Below are 19,260 nucleotides of genomic sequence, written 5' to 3'. Positions count from 1 at the left end.
GATTAGCCTGTGTGCGAGACGTCAGGGGCACATTAAGGGGGTCAGTGAGTCTTAGACACTTGACTGTTGTCTGGGTGATGGATTCGGAAAGAATTCCTAAGAGGGGGGGCAGAGCCATAGACTCCACAGCCCCTGAGATTGTGTGAGAGCTGATGTTCTCATAGTGTAGTGTGAGGAGAAAGGGCTCCCCTGACCCCTGGATCCCTTAGATAATCAGCCTCATGTTCCCATCTTGTCTTGTCCATGGGAAGAGTTAAAACTGCTTCCCGGAAAAAGCTCAACAGTTCCTCCCAAAGGTACATCAGAAGAGGAAGTATTGAAAGGTGGTGTCTCAAGATGATTTGAAACTATGAAACTGAGGCAAAGATGATGATAATTCTTCAGTCAAAGCTAATCACGTGAGCTTCCTTCCATTCAGCTGCCACGAGCAGAGTTTTCTTCATTCACCCTGTGACCCCTCCTATTTTAAAGAAAGGGGTTGTTTTTATGCGTATGATTGTTTTGCCCACGTTCTACGCCTGTGCACCACATGTGTGCCTGGTGCCTGTGGAGGTCAGAAGAGGATGTCACATCCCCTGGAACTGGAGTCACAGATGGTTTTGAGCCACTGTGTTGGTGCTGGGACTTGAACCTGGGTCCTCTGCAAGAGCAGTAGGTGCTCTTGTGCAGTAAGCTGTCTCTCCAGCCTGCACTCTTCTGTTCTGGTTCACCTGTGGATGAATCCCTGCCCTCCCCCCATCCCGGCATTGCATCCACCCCAGCAGTCTCTGCCCCAAGTCCGTCTCCTGTAGTGACTAGTGACTCCTCCTGGGGTTAGCTTAGAGATGGTCTCTGGTTGCTTGTAAGAGACTCAGATTATTGGAAATATGATTTTGATCCAGCTCCAAAAGCTGATGGAACCCTCTGAATGTGGGCCTATGAAATGATAATGGCGGATACACAAAATTCTTAAAAGATGATTTATTGCCTATTCTGGTAGCTCTCATTTTAATCAAGTATGCTTAAAGGCAGCCTTATCATAGAAAAGGCTCCTTAGGGTGTAAGAGACATGGCTCAGTGGTAAAGAGTGCTTCTTGCTTTTCTAGAGGCCCCAGTGTCAGTTCCTAATACCCATCTAGAACGGCTCACAACTTCTGAAACTCCAGGTCCAGGGAACTCAACACCTTTCTGGTTTCTACAGGCACCTGTATTCACATGCACACCCCCCTAACACTGCACACACCCCACACATTGCACATATATACACATCCCACACCTGCCACCTGTATTCATGTGCACACACCCCACCCCGACACACAGACATACTCACATATATATAATTAAAAATAAAATCTTTAAATAACATGAAAAACAAAAATACTCCCAAGGACTAGTGTTTTTTTTTTCATTTATTCATTCAACATTTATTTCATTTGTTCTAATTGTGAGCTATGTATCCTGTTAGGCATGGTGTAAATTAGATACCTCTGAGATGAACTGTGAAAACTGTCTTCTATACCTGCTCATAATGATTGCTTCTCTTCTCTTTTGTTTGATCGCAGTCTGACTTCACCCAGTCCAATCCACAGTGCTAAGAGCGAATCCATTATAACCCAGGCAGAGGAAAAGGCCGATTTCGTGATCATTCCCTCTGAAGGAATAGAGAACAGAACAGGTACTGCCGGCCTGGGTTGTTTCAGGGGAGCCTGTTAAAGCCTGAAGTCTTTAGTGCTTCTGACTGCTAAGCTTCCTGGCCATGTCTGCCTTCACTGTCTGTGCATAGAGGGTCAGCTCTAGAGAGCTCTAATGCCTTTGAGCCAATTAATGTAGTTATCTTCTTACAGAATGTCAGTCCTGGTATTGGTCTGTCAGAAAAATCTCACACCAGCCTCGAGAAGCCCTCCCTTAGCTGACTGCCTGTGAATTAGATAAATGGCATTGGGGCAGTCAGAAGCTGTGTTCGGGTAAATAGTTATTATTCCCATTCTGTGAAGATAATTTTGGTGCTTTGCTGATTTAGGTTGGTGCCAGAAGTACATAGTTTGAACCAAAATGTCCATAAACATGCAACAGAGAACAGGGGTGCACATCTGTACTCTCAGTACTCAGGAGATGGAGACTGGTGGGTCACAAATTTGGGGCCATCTAAACTACCTAGTGAGTTCCAAGCCAACCTGGGCTACACTGTGAGACCCTGTCTCAAAGGCCCAAGAGTCACCCACAGAGTCAAACTCTTAAGGCTACGAAGAGAGAGGAGGGAGTGTTTATTGGATACTGCTGGGTCCTTTCTGCTTTACCTCTTCATCTTTACATTAAATTATTTATTTATTTATTTATTTTGAGACAGGATTTCTCTGTGTAACAGAGCCCTAGCTGTCCTGGACTCTTTGTATTGTAGACCAGGCTGGCCTCGAACTCACAGAGATCCACCTGCCTCTCCCTCCATAGAGCTGCGATTAAAGGCATGGGCCACCACAACCTGCCCTACATTAAAATCTTTACTCCTACAACTCAGATGGTCACTGTGCACTTCTTAGAAATACAGAAGCTCGCTCAAAGAGTTTACACCTTCTGTATTCCATAATGCACAGTAAGTGGCAATGCATGTAGGAATTAGTACAAAGCAGACAAGGATGCTGGAGCAAAGAGGTCTTTTTGCCTTTTTTGTTTTTTGGGTTGGTTTTTTTTTTTGTATTTTTTTCTTTTTGTTTTTGTTTGTTTCTTTTTTTATTTATTAATCATTTTATTTGTTTACATTTCAAATGTTATCCCCCTTTCCAATCTCCCCTCCATGAACCATCCTCCCTCTCCCCCTTGCCTCTAAGAGGGTGCTCCTCTATCCACCCAACCACTCCCCCCTCACCCCTCTCGCATCCCCCTTCTCTGGCACTCAAAGAGTCTTAAAGACAAGGAAATAATTTTCTTTCAGGATTGACTCACACGATGTTGTGTGAAAAGGGCTTAGTTATGGCTCCAAGGGGTGAGAGGAACAAGTTCATCTTAGCTAGGGTTTCTGTCAGTCACTGTGATAAAAACAAACAAACAAACAAACAAACAAACGAAAAACCCACCACTACCAAAAGTGATTAGGAGAGGAAAGGGTAATTTACTTGGAAATTATAGTCCGTTATGAGGGGAAGCTAAGGCTGACTCTAGGGTGTTAATTCCAGAGTTGGGAGTTTTTGTGCTGTAACAGGTCCCTGTGGCAGGAGCCCAGCTGCTTCCTAGGGGGTGAAGGCGATCGACTTTCCACCCCAAGCCCGTGCTTTCCTGAGCCTGGTACCTCATTAACAGCCAGTTCTTTGTGCCTCACAACCCCACCTAGTGGAGAGCCCAGTGTGTCTGTGCAGACAGGTTCAGAAAGCAGGTGACCTGAACCTGTGAAGTACGCCGCGCGCAGTCTGCTGGAAATTATTCTTCAACATGAACTATGGTTCCACCTTTCATCTTGCAGATGAGCCAGACTCTCCATCATCCCGAGACTGGAGACCTGGGAGCCGGGGAACCTACCTGGAAGCCACATGGGAAGAACAGCTGTTGGAGCAACAAGAACACTTAGAAAAAGAAATGGAGGAAGCAAAGAAAATGATTTCAGGACTCCAGGTAGCTCTCTCCTTCGCAGTTTGTCCTCTGTGCCCTAGCTAATTATTCCTTTCAAGTTGGTAGTATCCGTTTGCACCTGATTCTAGTTGTGTGTGAGCTCTCCTAAAGACTGAGAATTCCTTGTTGGTGAATGTTTTAAGTGGACTTTGGGACTCTTGTTTACCGTCCAGCTGTTAGGATTTGTGCAAGCTCTGGCTGGCCCCTGCTGTGTAGGTAGGTGTCTTTTATGCACTTCCCGACCTCCAACTGCAACTTCTAACAAAGACTGTCACCCAGGAATTCTGCAGCGGACAGGGAGAAGAAGGTAGTAAAGCCACCAGGTTCCCATTTGTGTCTAGCTGAGGGACTTGGCTGCTTCCTCACCTGATGCCAAGGCAAGTGCCCTGGTAGCAGAGGTTTCCCTTGAACAAACAAAGCCCTTCATTTGTCCCTGCACCTGTGCTATCAGCTAGGGAAATCTCCCCCAGACATTGGCTGACCCACTTGACATAGAGCCCACCATGACCCCCTCGACCCTCTGTCCTTGTTCGATTGGCTCTGTTTGGAGGAGCCCTTGTAGTGTGCTGACGACCCTGAAATTACCTCGGAATATTCCATCCTGTTTGTGCTGGGAGCTGCACTGGTTTTGAATTGTGAAATATTTATGGACACGTAAACAAAGCCCACATTATGTGTGAGGCTCTGGCAGGCAGTGGAGGGTGGAAGGTGGAGGGCGTGCTCCCCGCCACTGACAGGGTGGGTAAACAAAGGGTTCCTAAAGAAAAAAGGAGATTGGTGCTTCTGTAAAGTGATTTGCATAATGTATGCCCCAGAACCCAGGCCAATTGGAGGAAAGTTTATATCGTAAACATTCCTCAGGTTTATGGTATCTGCTCCTTGCTCTGTGTTTAAAAATAAAATAAAATAAATAAATAATTTTTAAAAATCCCTTTCTGCCACTCCAGTAATGAGTACTTAATGACTTACTCTTGTTTCAGTAGGAAGTGTTCCATGAATTTGGGGGTGGGGTTGCTTAACCAGGTTTTTCTCCCCTGGAACAGTTTGCGTTATTTGAGCAAGGTATGTATAGCTATCAGTTTGGCTCTGTTTGGTTTGTGTTCCTTGGTTTAGGAGAAACTCAGTGACTGATGAAACAGAAATAACAAAAAAAGGAAGAGAGTTGACAAGCAGCGAGCGGCCTAATATTTCCTCCAAACAGGGGAGTTGGAAGTCACTGCCGCTCGATGACAAGGAGGATCCATTGTCACCGAGGAAGGGCTCACAGCATCCCACGACTTCTTAGCTGCTTCAGTGATGAACAAGTTGGATATCAAGCCACACGCAATATTTGTGACTTATTAGTTTGCCACCATTAGAGACCATTGAGCAGTCTGCCGCTGGGGTTACTGTTCTTTCAGTGTCTCGGCTTCTGCAGTTCCCTGCAGCCCGGAGGCTGTGTGCTTGCTTACCCATGCCGCTCCCCATGATTCCATGGGAAAACAAAGTTCATTTGATTTTCTCAGACATTATTATCAGTGTTTAGTGGAGAAAACATTGGCTGAATTTTTTTTTTACATTACATTTTCTTTTTCTTTTTTTTTTCCATTTTTTATTAGGTATTTAGCTCATTTACATTTCCAATGCTATACCAAAAGTCCCCCATACCCACCCACCCCCACTCCCCTACCCACCCACTCCCCCTTTTTGGCCCTGGCGTTCCCCTGTACTGGGGCATACAAAGTTTGCCTGTTATTGGCCGAATTTTAAACATTCTCCATCAACATGTCTGATGAATTTGTGTTATATTTATTAAAACAGGTTGTATTTATCCTCTGAAGCTGTCTTTAAAGTTGAAACAAAACTCTGACAAGGAGAACACAGTTTCCCATCCTTAACTCACCTGATAACATTTCATAAGGCCTCCTTGAGCAGGCAGGTCTAAATTCAGGCTCCTAAGTATACCAGAAAGCTGCTCTAAGAATAAGATTCCAAACCGGGCGTGGTGGTGCACGCCTTTAATCCCAGCACTTGGGAGGCAGAGGCACCTTTAATCCCAGCACTTGGGAGGCAGAGGCAGGCAGATTTCTGAGTTCGAGGCCAGCCTGGTCTAAAAAGTGAGTTCCAGGACAGCCAGGGCTATACAGAGAAACCCTGTATCAAAAAACCAAAAAAAAAAAAAAAAAAAAAAAAAAAAAAAAAAAAAAGATTCCAAGGCTGGTGAGATGGCCCCACAGGCAAAGCCTGGGCGGCTAAGATTGAGAATCTGAGTCGCATCTCGAACCCACATGTGGAAGGAAAGAACTGATTCCTGATTCCTGATTCCTGATTCCTGAAAGCTGTCCTCTGACCTCCCTGTGTATGCTGTGACTTGCATGCATACATGAACACACACACACACACACACACGAAAGATGGCTTGGCTGCTAAGAGTGTGTACCGCTCTTACAGAATACCTGAGTTTGTGTCCCAGCACCCACGTCAGACAGTGACTGTAGTAACTCCATCTCTAGGCTATCCAACACCCTCTTCTAGTGTCTGTGGGCACTGAAGTCACATGCACAAGCCCGCGCAGAGACATTAAAAATAAAAATAAACTTTATCAGAGCAAAATGCTGTATGGAGACAGAAGCAGATAGATCTTTCTGAGTTTGAGTCCAGCCTAGGATACACAGTGAATTCCAGATCATCCAAGGCTACATAGTGAGGACTTACCTCGAATCAATCAATAATAAAAATACATTTCAAAATAAATTTTGAAGGAAAGGAATGAGATTACAAACTATTACTGCAGTGTCAGCCATGGGTTCTTGGGAGAGGCAATGTACAGGGCCCAAAAGCCTGAGCTACCTGAGCTGCCTGAGCTGGGTATATCTGCCCCTCCCCTTTCTACTTCTTAATACTCTAATGAAAAACAGCCTGGCATTGAAATGAATGAGGCCATCTCTGTAAAGATCTATTCACGACACCTCCGGGGGTGAAATGCAGAACTATTAAAACAAACAAATAAAAAAAGCAAATAGTACCAAGACTGTATTTTTCAGTGGATTTCAGACAGTTCACTGTAATATACTGTAATCTTGAGACAGGAAAATTCCACACGATTTTAGATCTCCTTTCAGCTGGTAGAGCCGTGTGTGAACAACTCCAGGTTGATATGTTTGGACACTTCCATAGGGAAGGTTTGTTACTCTTCTGAGACCAAGAATCCTCAGAGCAGAGGGTCCCTGTATCATGGGGCTGGGTATGTAACTCAGTTGGTACAGTGCCTTTGTAGCTTGCACGGAGTTAGTTCTAGGTCCGATTGTATCGATTGTAAACTAGGCACAGTGGTAGATGCTTGAAATCCCAACACATGAGAGGTAGAGACAGAAGGACCAGAAGTTCAAAGCCATCCCCACATGAGACTCTTTAAAAATGGGAGAGGGACCTCTAGAAGGAGATGTGTGTCCTCAGGGCCATTGGAAGTAGGCAGAGGTTATTTATCATCTGGCTTCCTCCAAAGACGTGTTTGTGTCATCCACCAATTTCTATTGTGGTAAACTTAGCAAGCCTGACTCTAGACTGAACCAGGTGGCAGGGTATTCAGTTTCCTCCTCTCTTTGTGGTTTATCCAGGCTTTGCTACTCAATGGCTCTCTGCCGGAGGATGAACAGGAGCGACCCGTGGCTCTTTGTGAACCAGGAGTCAATCCCGAGGAACAGCTGGTAAGCGCCAGGCCTGGCTCCTCTCACACCTGACCTCAGCTTCTTGAAGTACTCTCTCCTGACTCCTAGAGTTTGTCTGCCATTCTTGGCCTTCCTGGCTTCCCCATTGATGTAGTCAGCAGATGTTCAGAAAGATGCTCAGATGTGCTGACTCTGGGTCACACGCTAGTCCACGGTGCTAGAGCTATGGTAATGACCAAGGACACCTATGGCCCCACTCCCCTTCAGATGACAGCCCAGTCCCCTGGAGACTTCCTTTTCTCTATGTCGTGATGTGGAGCTCCTCGGCATCCCTGTCTGGGTCGTCGTCGATTTTACACAGTCACTGGTCAGTGTTTCTGCCTTCTGTGTCTTCACTCACTCTGTGCCTGCTTCTCATAGATGGATTTCCAGTTCAGATCTCTGCAGAGTTGTAGAGCTGTGTGCAGCAGACAGCTCATTTGTGGGTGCTCGGTGTCAGTGTGTCCTCTGCTAAGTATCTCTGTCCCCTTCTTAGCCACTGACTCTGTTTGTCCTTATGTTTGTGTTCCCATCTCCTCGTTTACTCGGAAGCCCCGAACAGAAACCTGGACGCCATCCCTGAGTTCTTCTGATCCTCCCTTCACACCCAGTGTCTCCATTAGCTCAGCCACTACTTAGTTCAGGCCTTCACTCATCCAGCATCCTAGCAGCCTCGAGATAGGTTTTCCTGACTTGAGATTCTTCTTCTAAACTCTTCTTGTTCATCTCAGCAGTTAAGAACATTTAACTGGAATTTAATTTCCAGCCCCCTTATCAGGTGGCTCCCTGCAGTTCTAGGGATCTTCTGCCTCTGGCCTCTAAGGCTCCTGTACTCAATGAGCATATACCCACAGACACGCACACACACACAAATAGTAAAAATAAATATCTTTTAAAAACCCAGATAAACCCTTGTGTTAATTCCCTACTGTCCTCATTGGCCCTTCCTGGTCTGGCTCCCGTTGTCCTTTTCTGCTTCATCTCCTCTTTCCCTGATTCCATCTGCTTCTCCTGGTACACACACACACACACACACACACACACACACACACACACACACTGTAAATTTCATCTGTATTGTTTGGAGCATTTGCTTGTAAGAGGGCATGTGTTCCCGGATGGAAGTGGTGTCTCGTAGGTGTCAGTGAGTATTTGTTGAGTGAGTGGCCGATGAACTTCATGACCATCTTGTCTTATGTTCAGATTATAATCCGAAGCCGCCTGGATCAGAGTGTGGAGGAGAATCAGGACCTTAAGGTAGGGGAGGACTTGCATATTTTCCCCTTCGAAAGTAACCGTGGGGACGTAACATGCCAGCTTTGGGGCATTCTGGAGCGGGCTAGGGATGCGGTGCCGGGGCGAGCTGAACCTTACCTATGCTGTCTGTCTTTGGAGGAGAGAGACACATCTGACCTGTTGCTCACGGTGACAACTTTTTAATTTTAACCCTACATAGTAGTTATCTGTTCTGTTCTGTAAGTTTGAAATTTTTCTAGATTCCTTTTTGTAATTTAATCAGTAGAAAAAGATGACTCTAGATTGGGCATCGTGGTACATAAATTCAAGTTTAGCCTGGTCTACATACTGAGTTCCAGGCTAACCAGAGCTACATAATGAGAGCCTGCCTCAAAAAGGGGAGAGAGTGTCTAATGTTAGTGTAGTTCTTTTTAATGAATATTTTCTTACAGGTCAGTGGTAGAGAGCATTGTGACTGAACACATCTCCCGTGACATGTGCTTATGTGCACACATACACACTTAGACCTCCATTTTTTTTTTTATAACTTTTGATTCCATCTGTTGGAGGCCAGGTTACAAATCCCACTTTAGATAAGCTAATTATGAATCCTTTCTGTGACACAATAGCGAGAGACCCGAGTCTCAGTAACAGGCTTTGCTTTTCTCAAATCTCTGTTTTTAGTTGCAGTCATATATATGGAAATTCAGTTACTCAGTTTCCCATTATAAAGCCAAGTGCTTTTTTGTTTGGACCACAAAGAACAATAGCCTCAGTCCAAAAAAGAAGAAGAAGAAGAAGACAATAGCCTTTTGGAGAATAGAAGCATGCCAACCCTTTGCTTAAAAGTTAAATAAAATCAAAATAAGTATTTGGCAGCAGAAGAGATAGCATATCACAGATTTGAACGGAGATTCGGATGATGTTATCCGGTTCTCCTGTTAACAAAGATTGCTGTGTGGAGAGAGCCTGTCTGTGGGTCCGGATGGGATGGGGTGTCCTCTGACTGCCTGGGCATCTCAGTGATGGGTGCCTAGAGAAGAGAGGGTCAGTCTTTACGGCTTACAGGACTGGACCTGCTTTGTGCCTCAGCTGATGGGTTAATCTTCGTGGAATGGCCAACTGGGTTTTGTCTTCTTGCTGACAGAATGAGGTAATGCTTATGAAGCAACTCAGAAGCCACCGTCTGATCTCTCTATGTTTGGTTTGTAGAAAGAACTGCTGAAATGCAAACAAGAAGCCAGAAACCTACAGGGGATAAAGGTAAAATGAAGACATTGAATTCCTTCTTTCTGTCTTTTTAGTTTTATTTATTTATTTTTTTTTGTAAGCCTCTGTGAGGTAATGTGGTCTATCAGTGAGTTTTGAGAACAGGGCACCCTAGGGACTATTGGGGTTTTGCTAGGGGTCTTTAACAGGCTTGGTGCTAGGGGTATAGAAAGGACTTTGCGGTGGGTAGCAAGACATGCTGAGGAAGATATCTTGGTTTTTGCTGAGGCTTATGTCTCCTAGTTGTGACTCATGGTGCTGTCACTTGCCTCTGGGCCACCTTGCTTTGCTCTATGTGAAGGCACTCTCAGTTCGTAAAAATGCCCTTTTTAGGAAAAAAGAAACAGGAACCATGTTGGGGTGGTTAATAACATTCAAGTGGTTTGAAAACACAAAAGAATAGACTGTGAAAGCTCTCCCACCAGCTCTGCCCCCCTGACCCCCACCCTACCACACCCACTGCCACCACAAACTGTTTTCCCCACTTGAGGCAACTTATCAGTTATCCAGTCTATCTGTTTAACATTTTCTCCCACCTTTCACCCCAAATTACCGTGTACCTGGGGACATCTGCACACCGCTGCTCTCACTGAGCAGTGTGTTTGGGCGAGCGTTCTACTTTAGTCAAACCATCTTCGGGTTTCTTTACACTTGCGTTGTGTTTTTCTTTTTAATTTTTTTATGTGTGTGGGACTTTCCCCTGCATGTATGTCTCTACCACTTGCATGCCTGGTAACCAAGGAGGCCAGAAGAGGGTGTTGGATCCCTGGAACTGAAGTTACAGATGGCTGTGAGTCTCCACGTGGTGCTGGGAATTGAGCTCGGGTTCTTAGGAAGAGCAGCCAGTGAACTTAAGGACTAAGCCATCTCTCCTGCCCCCATAACAGTCGTGTGTGTGTGTGTGTGTGTGTGTGTGTGTATTATATATATATTTACTCATTCTCCTCTTGGTGGTATTTTGGACTAGCCACTTTAGGGGAGCTATTTTGCTGGTATAAGCAGTGCTTGCTCTGATAACCTTGAGTATATGTTATTCACTCAGATAGGAGTGTAATATAACATCGGAGTCTTCATCTAAAGCTTCTATGGTCCCCTCTTTCTTGCACATGTCTTCCTTGGCTATCCAAGACCAATTCAGTAACACTTTCCAAAACATATTTAGTAACCTTAGTGCACTGAAGTATTTCAAAACAGAAATGTGCCCTTTGGTTAATTAAGTTTGAGAGATTTCTGATAGGCTTGAAGATTCGTTGTGAGTAATATCACACTGAAAGACCTCAGAAAGTTTATCATAAAGCGATTGGTTTTGGCTCAGAGACATTGCTCAGTGCATAAGAAAGTATACTGCTTTTACAGAGAAGATGAACTCCACAGACAGACAGACACGGACACACACAGGGACACAGACAGACACACAGACACACATACATACATATACACAGACACACAAATACACACACACACAAATACATAGACACACAGATGAACATAAAACATTTGAAAACTGAAGCTTTTGCCCTGAACACATTTAGGATAACCAACCACAGAGGCTCCTCTTCCTCTAAGTCATTCACTAACGTGCATACCGTACCATTGGTACACTTTGGAAATGTTCCAGGATACAATGCCAGGGATATCTTAGTTTGCCTCTGCCATGTACTGTCCTGGCAGCTGGATGGTTTAAAATGGGTTTCCTATGGGACCTGCAATCCTACCGTTTTGGAGGCTGAGATAAGAGGGCCAAGAATTCAAGGCCAGGCTATCCTACTTAGAGCAGTGGTCCTCAACCTGACCCCTTTGGGGTGTACAGGGGTTGCATATCAGATTTCCTGCATCTCAAATATTTACATTGCTGTGGTTCTAAAAGTAGCAATGAAAACAATTTCATAGTCGGCAGTCACCACAATGTGAACTTTATTAAAGTGCCAAAGTGTTAGGAAGGTTGAGAGCCACTGCTCTAGGACATGGGACTGGACACAGAGAGGAGGAAGAGGCTCTAAGTCAGGTGGAATATCGATATACCCAAGAGGTAGACGAGGAAACAAATGTTCACAGACAGGGTCCTCCAAGTAGGAAGTGATGGGCATTTAATATAAACCTAGGTCTGTCTGATATCAGAAGCTACTCCTCGTCTAAACAGTACGCCTGGGATGCCATGAACTCGTGTAGGGTGGGGTGAGCTGTGGGTGAGGGAAAACCAAGCTCTTCTCAGTAGGACCATGGATGTGATTTTCCTCATAGGCGACAGACAGTGTCTTGGACGAGGAGAGAACAATCTTTGCCCAGGTCCTTATGGCAGGGTCCTTGTTATTTCCTGTCTTCTCCCAGTTTGCCAGGGCTAACGTTCCATACACAGTGAAGTAAGAAGTACCATCTGGCCGGGTGATGGATGGAGACTAATAAAGAGTGTCCTTATTCCCAGGATGCCTTGCAGCAGAGGTTGACTCAGCAGGACACATCTGTTCTTCAGCTCAAGCAAGAGCTGCTGAGGGCAAATATGGATAAGGATGAGCTGCACAACCAGAACGTGAGTTAAACGTGTGACCTTTGACCTCTGAGAGCCGTTAGTCAAATGGGATGGTACATGAAGTACTGATTGATCTGACCTTGTCATCTCTCCTGGTTTGTTCCTGGGGTGCCTACCTTCCATGTCTGCAGTTATTTTTATTCCCATTAGACTCATTTCTGGTCTTAGGTCACAGCACCTAACCTAAGCCTGCAGCACCGTGGATGGTCCTGGACTCCGCTTGGAGAACACTAAGACCAAACTGTGTTTGTACAGTCTGCTTATTTTGTTAAGGATGTATAGAGCTGGCGTGTGTTTTTGTCAAGGCCTACCCTCTGAGTGCTGCACACCGTCCGTTACCTCTGGTTACCGAGTGGCTGGTTTCCCTGACGGTTTGTGCATAATGCCTCTACCCCACTGAATTCTTGTTTTACCTTGTAGGTGGATCTGCAGAGGAAGCTAGAGGAGAGGAACCGGCTCTTAGGAGAATATAAAGTAAGAAATGCCCTTCAGGTGACGTTTTTGTGAACAGCTCCTGTTAGCTGATCCTCAAAGAATACTTTTGTATTCAGCGCTGCCTTTGGTGTCTGGTAGGAAATATTTCCATTAGCTCCGAAGCATAGACAGCTTAGCCCTGGAGAGAGGCACAGCACGGGAGCCTGGCGAGAGTCAGTGGCAGGCCCACAGCAGCCTTCTGTAGGCAGTTTGCTCCTTCTTTGCTTTTCTAAGAATCCTGTGAGACTGTTACGGTATGGAAAGCCTTCTGGGTACAGAGTGAAGAAGCCTGTATCTCTGGGGGCCCTTCTAGGTTACATTACAAGAGTGTGAACCACTTGATATCCTTGTGTTTGCCGCACCTCTGAAAGCAGTTCTTCATTGCAGAAAGAGTTGGGGCAGAAGGACCGCCTCTTTCAGCAGCAGCAGGCCAAGTTGGAAGAGGCGCTTCGGAAACTCTCGGACGCCAGTTACCAGCAGGTCAGAACGCACCAGCCACTGGCCTGCCTGGCCCTCTGGCCTGAAGGAACAACTTTCCTAATTTTCTCTGTTTTCAGGTGGATCTAGAACGGGAGCTAGAGCAGAAAGATGTCCTTCTGGCTCACTGCATGAAAGGAGAGACAGATGAGGTAACCCAGAATGCTAGAACTCTCCCCAGAGAGGGCACTCACTCCAGGCAGGCTCCAGGGCCCCGGGTGTGTAGCTCAGTGACAGAACACTCGCCTGGTGTGCTCAGGGGACAGGGTCAGGGTGGTACTTAGCTTCTAACACTTAGAAAAGAAATATGAAAATAACAGTGGCCCTCTCTGTTGAGTATTGAACTACATAAGCAACTGACTACAGTCTTAATAAACCACCTAGCACAGAGTTGGATTTAAGACACTGCATTCTTGATTCTTGATTGCTTAAAGCAGAGAAAAGAAGGCTTCAGTGACCATGGGCTTCCCAGCCAAGGTTACTGTGACATCCATTCTGTATTCACAATGACCACTAAGTGTTAACTGCAGCCTTGATACAGCAGTGGGGAAAAGGGGGACACATCTCCACACATGACATGATAAATATTCTTTCATTTGTGGTGTGTGTCTGTGTGTGTGTGTGTGTGTGTGTGTGTGTGTGTGAGTGTGTGTGTGTGTGAGTGAGTGTGTGAGTGTGTGAGTGTGGTGTGTGTGAGTGTGTGTGTGTGAGAGTGTGAGTGAATGTGTGTGTGTGTGTGAGTGTGTGGTGTGAGTATGTGGTGTGTGTGAGTGTGTACACCAGTTCTCATCTTTAACCTGGTGGAGGCAGGGCCTCCTTTTGTGTCTGTTATTGTGCTGCATCCTCTGGGCAAGCTGGCCCATGAGCTTCTGGGTAATTGTCTAACTCCCAGGTCACTGTAGTGTGGGGTTTACATGTGTGCATCATCTCATCTCTAACTCCAGGTCACTGTAGTGTGGGGTTTACATGTGTGTATCATCTCATCTCTAACTCCAAGTCACTGTAGTGTGGGGTTTACATGTGTGCATCATCTCATCTGGCTTTGTACGTGGATTCTCAGAGTCAGACTCAGCTTTTCAGGTTTGCCACATGCTTCCTTGCTGAGCCATGTCCTCAGCCCCCACATAACACGTAATATAAATAGGAGTCTGGCAATTACGTGCTACATCAGAGAATGAAGAACGTAAAGCAGAAGGTGCCTTGGTTTGGAATTCACCTTTAACAACCTTCATTTCTTCTTGATGGTCTAGGTGACAAATTACAACAGTCACAGTTCTCAGCGCAATGGCTTTGTCCTTCCCGTGGCAGGAAGAGGCGCCACTACTGTCACCCACAGAGGGGTAGGTTCCTAGGACTAGAGAGAGAGCCAGCTTAAGCAAGAGCAGTGCCCCAGACATCACCAGCTGCTAAGCTTTAAATATTCCCAGCCTTTGACTATACATGCAAGGGTGTTTTCACATGTGAGGCATTTAGTATCCAAAATTTAAAACATGAGTTTTTAAAACTTAAGCATTACCTAGTGGGTGAATAGTAGGCACGTGAGGAGGCAGATTTTCCTCCAGAGAACTCAAGCCTCTTTCCTAAGAACTTTCCCACTAGTCCTCTTTAGTTCAGTGGCCTGGACGGGGATAGAAATATTATGGCATTGTCCCCTGCCACCAGCACTTCCCTTTCAGCCACAGACCAGTGACCTCCAGCTCGTCCGAGATGCTCTCCGCAGCCTGCGCAACAGCTTCAGTGGCCATGACCCTCAGCATCACACCATTGACAGCCTGGAGCAGGGAATCTCTAGCCTCATGGAGCGTCTGCATGTCGTAGAGACACAGAAGAAACAAGAAAGGAAGGTAACACCGTGATGTCTTGCCTGGGCAAGCTCCTGAGCAGCCTGGTCTGATGAGTCTGCCTTTATATGATGCAATACAAGACCCTGCTGAGGGCTGCAGCTGCGCTTCCGTCTCAGTGGAGCTGATGGCTGGAGGTGGTGTGACAGAGCAGGGAAGGGACGCATGGTGACTTGTGCTCAGCAGCCATGTAAAGGAGCTGTGTAAGGAAGTGTGGCTCTTGAGGCCCCAGGATCTCTGCTGCTGTTTTCTCCTCCCCATCTCCAAGGGGAGCCGGCTCTGGATGAGAAAACAGATGGGACTTGTGCTGGAGACCAGAGAACCTTAATAGCTGTGCATGCTCTTAAGATAAATTATGTCGCAAGATTAATTATGTCCTATGTTCTGGAAGAGGAATTTATGCTTCCATTTGTGTTTTAAATTTTGCGAGTAAAGCCTTCCATTGATCATAGCTAACTCTTGATATCACTGTGGCTTTCCAGGTTGGGGGGCGGTCACCCAGAAATCAAGCAAGCAGTGAATACCGGGCATCCTGGCCCCCTAATTCAAGTAAGTACTCATTTTCACACAGGAAACATGTCTGGAATATTAGACCAGAAATTGGTTCTCTCTCTGTTCTTTTTCTTTTCCTTTTTCCTTCTTTTCTTTGGGGAGGTGGGGATGGGATGGAGGTTGCTGTTGTTGTATGTTTGTTTTGTTTCTCTTTTGGTAGGGCAGAGTACCTTTCTGTAGCACATAGAGGTAAACGCCCCTGTAGACCCCATCTTGACTTCTTCACATTCAATGTAGGTGCTGACTTCAGTTATAGGGCCTTGCTGTTGTTTGTGCAGAGCAACCTATAGACTTAGCAACAGACTGGGTGGTTTTGGGATTCCCGTGGAATCCCCCTTTGGCCAATAACTCAGATATAGCCCAATCTTGGTACTAGATTTGTTGACAGGAGATGTCCAGTTGTGGCCCCATAGCTCCCTTTATTTGGAAACTTCATTTAAATTACCTTAATGTATGTCTATATTTTAGCAACGTTTTCCTAACTGAGGTTCCCATACTATGCCTCAAATGGCCCTTAGTTTTCTCTGTCTCTCCTCACATTCCCTCCCGTGTCCTCCTCTCCCCACTGAGCTTCCTGTTCCTGCATGACTCTATGCTCCATCCATGACTATCCATTCTATTTCCCTTTCCCAAGGAGAGCTCTCTGTCCCCTCAAGTCCCTTACTCCATACTCCACATCTGTGGTTCTAGGTACTGACTTAACAGCTAATATACATGTATAAACAAATATACAGTATATTTGTCCTTCTGGGCCAGGATACCTCACTCAGGATGGTTTCTTCTAGTTCCCTCCGTTTACTCACAGATGTCATGATATCATTGTGTTAAAAGGCTGAGTAATATTCCATTGTATAAGTGTACAACATTTAAAAATCCACCCTCCTGTTGAGGGGATCTAGGTTGATTCCAGAGACCAAGGACCATGGTTACACAGCTGTCCCTGTGGGGAAATGGCGTGTCCTTTGAGTATGGCTGGACCCGGAGGTAAATGGATTTCCATCTTCCTGAGGAACTGCCCCACTGATGGCAGTCGAGTCTGTCCAAGTTTGCACTCCCACCATCAGTGGATGCAAGTTTCCCATACTCCACATCTCCAACACCACTTGTCTAACTGAGCTGAGCCATTCTGATGGATGTAAGATGAAATCCCAAAAAGTAGTTTCAATTTGCATTCCCCTGATGGTTCAAGTATTTCTCAACCATTTGAGGTTCCTTTTTTGAGAATTCTCTGTTTAGGTCTGTACCTTGTTTTTATTTGGGTTGTGTATTTTGTTGATATTTAGTTGTGGATCCTTTATATATTTTGGATATTAGCCCTCTGCTGGATGTAGGGTTGGTGAAGATCTTTCCCTGTTCTATAGGCCGTCATGTCCTTTGCCACTGAGAAGCTTTTCAGTTTCACGAAGTCCCATTTCATAATTGTTGATCTTAGTGTCTGCACTATTGGTGTTCTGTTCAGAAAGTTGTCTCCTGGGCCAATGCATTCAAGGCTAATCCCCTGAAGCAGTAAATTGTTAATCCACTCTGAGCTTGGTGGGTACTTCTCACTACTGCCTGCCAGAATGCTGCTCTGGATTTGAGAATGAAAGATAAACACACACACACACACACACACACACACACACACACACACTTTCCATGTCATGGCAATTCTAAAAACTCCTCACTCCTGCTTCCTTGCCTGAGAAATCTAAAGTTCCACCTCTTTGGCCACCATCCACTTTATTTCACCAATCAAAGCCAACTAGGAGGAGGGACCCTCAGCATCAGGTAATTTGGGGAGCCAAATTAGACAAATAGCATTAGAACCAATCCACAACAAACCCCCACTTTCTCTTCTATGTGGTTCAGTGTATCTTGGCCTCATGTTGAGACCTTTGATCCACTTGGACTTGAATTTTGTTGTTGAAGATGCTGTCTCTTTTCTAGTGTGTATTTCTGGCTTCTTTATCAAAAATCAGATGTCCATAGTGGCTTTACACCTAGGTCTTCAATTCGATTCCAGTGATCACTGTGTCTGCTTCAGTGCCAGTCAGACATTCTGTTATTTCCATACATCCAGCTTCTGGGTAGACTTTTTTTAGGCAGCGTTTCACTTCTATGATTTTTTTGTTTCCTTAGCAAACTAGAGTCACGTTAGCTCTAGGATTATGAACACTCCTCATGATGTCACCACCATCAGCCATTTAGAGGATGCTGCTGACGTGGACTGAATTATCTGGAAACTATGCAAGATCAAAACATTCATGCTGAATAAGCCATAAAGCAATAAACATATATCTAAGCAACTCTAGTCTCATATAGAACACACAAAAGTGTCTTTTTCCTAGGGGCTCAGAGTTCAAATTCTTTGTGGATTTTCTTTGAAATGTTTGAGGGTCCAGGCCATTCATTTAAGGCCTGCTAAATATTTACACCACGTAGTGGCATGGTCAGGAAATATGTTTGAACCAGGTCGGGTACACTCATTTTCCTCAGGCTGGGTCACCTGATTGGAATGCTGCCCTGCCTGGCCATTCTCACTGCAGTAGACATTTTGAGTCTTGGTTCAGTAATGTTCGAATTTTCTCTCTCTCTCTCTTTTTTTTTTAACCCAGGCCCAATTTTAAAAAATCCAAACAATTTAAATGGAGATCAAATAGCTGACTAGAACCATTAGTTCTGTGTGTATAATTTAGTTTTCCTTTCCCCCTTTTGATGTATGCACAATTTTTCTTAAATTTTTATTTGTATTTTATGTGTGTGAGTTGTTTTGCCTGCATATACAAGTGTGCATCACTTGGTTACTGGTGCCAGGGGAAGCCAGGACAGGGCACTAGTTCCCCCGGAACTGGAGTTATATTTGTGAGCCACCTTGTGGGTGCTGGGAATTGAACCCAGGTCCTCTAGAAGAGGAGCATTTCCGAAACCATATAAATGCTGGGCACAGGAGTGCATGCTGTCTGGCACAGGAGTGCACGCTGTCATCCTGACACTTGGAGCTTGAAGCAAGAAGACTAGAGATTTGAGACCAGCCATAGTGACACTGCCTCAACAACAACAAAATCCCAAAACAAAATGAAAAGAATCAAACCAACTGAACAAGCAAAAATTCAGTCTGTTTCAAAGGACTCCTGGAAAAGATTCCTCAGCTAATTTTTGGAACCAAAATAATTGGTTTCTCTCCCAGCGGCATCATTATCTCCATTAAGGAAATGCTATAGTCAGAAATTTGAGAACACAATTTGCTTTACAAGAATTTTTACATTTCATACTTGTGCAAGTGTTTTAAGGGTTTTACTCTGTGGTCTGTTTTTTATTTAACTGTTTTGTTTTTAGAAACAGAGTCTCATGCAAACCAGGCTAACTTCAAACTACATAGCTGGGGGTGACCTTGAACTCCTGATCCCTCTTCCATCTCCTATGTGCTAGGACTACTGGTGTGTGTGAAGGCCTATGTAGAGCAGGCTAGCTTCAAACTCAAAGTAATCTTCATGAGTCTGCAGATGCTGTGGTTAAAGACTTGCTTCTTTAGGGTTTTAATTTGATTTTATCCCTTTTGGTAGTTGCTGAAGGTTAATATGAACTGCCAATGTAAAACTTCTACATTCTTAGAAATTCTTTTTCAAATAATAAACTT

The 19,260-nt window shown here is 45.0% G+C and overlaps 1 protein-coding gene across 11 annotated transcripts in view; it reads left to right on the top strand.

The window, feature by feature from the left end:
* Positions 1-19,260, top strand: part of Dixdc1 (DIX domain containing 1) — a 76,851-nt gene that overhangs the window by 42,478 nt on the left and 15,113 nt on the right. For 8 of the 11 annotated variants that reach the window (XM_017313439.2, XM_017313440.2, NM_001311069.1 and 5 more), the window contains 12 exons: positions 1,542-1,654; positions 3,434-3,582; positions 7,176-7,265; positions 8,469-8,522; positions 9,714-9,764; positions 12,193-12,297; positions 12,718-12,771; positions 13,159-13,251; positions 13,329-13,400; positions 14,499-14,588; positions 14,925-15,092; positions 15,572-15,638. In XM_017313439.2, coding sequence (XP_017168928.1) covers positions 1,542-1,654; positions 3,434-3,582; positions 7,176-7,265; positions 8,469-8,522; positions 9,714-9,764; positions 12,193-12,297; positions 12,718-12,771; positions 13,159-13,251; positions 13,329-13,400; positions 14,499-14,588; positions 14,925-15,092; positions 15,572-15,638 — 1,106 coding nt within the window. The remainder of the gene's footprint in view (positions 1-1,541; positions 1,655-3,433; positions 3,583-7,175; positions 7,266-8,468; positions 8,523-9,713; positions 9,765-12,192; positions 12,298-12,717; positions 12,772-13,158; positions 13,252-13,328; positions 13,401-14,498; positions 14,589-14,924; positions 15,093-15,571; positions 15,639-19,260) is intronic. The other 3 variants (XM_030244427.1, XM_006510455.4, XM_017313441.2) reach the window with 1 other exon arrangement.

Source organism: Mus musculus, chromosome 9 (assembly GCF_000001635.26).
Source record: "Mus musculus strain C57BL/6J chromosome 9, GRCm38.p6 C57BL/6J".
NCBI lineage: Eukaryota > Metazoa > Chordata > Mammalia > Rodentia > Muridae > Mus > Mus musculus.
The sequence above is the reverse complement of the archived record's forward strand: the minus strand, read 5'-3'. Positions and strand labels throughout refer to the sequence as shown.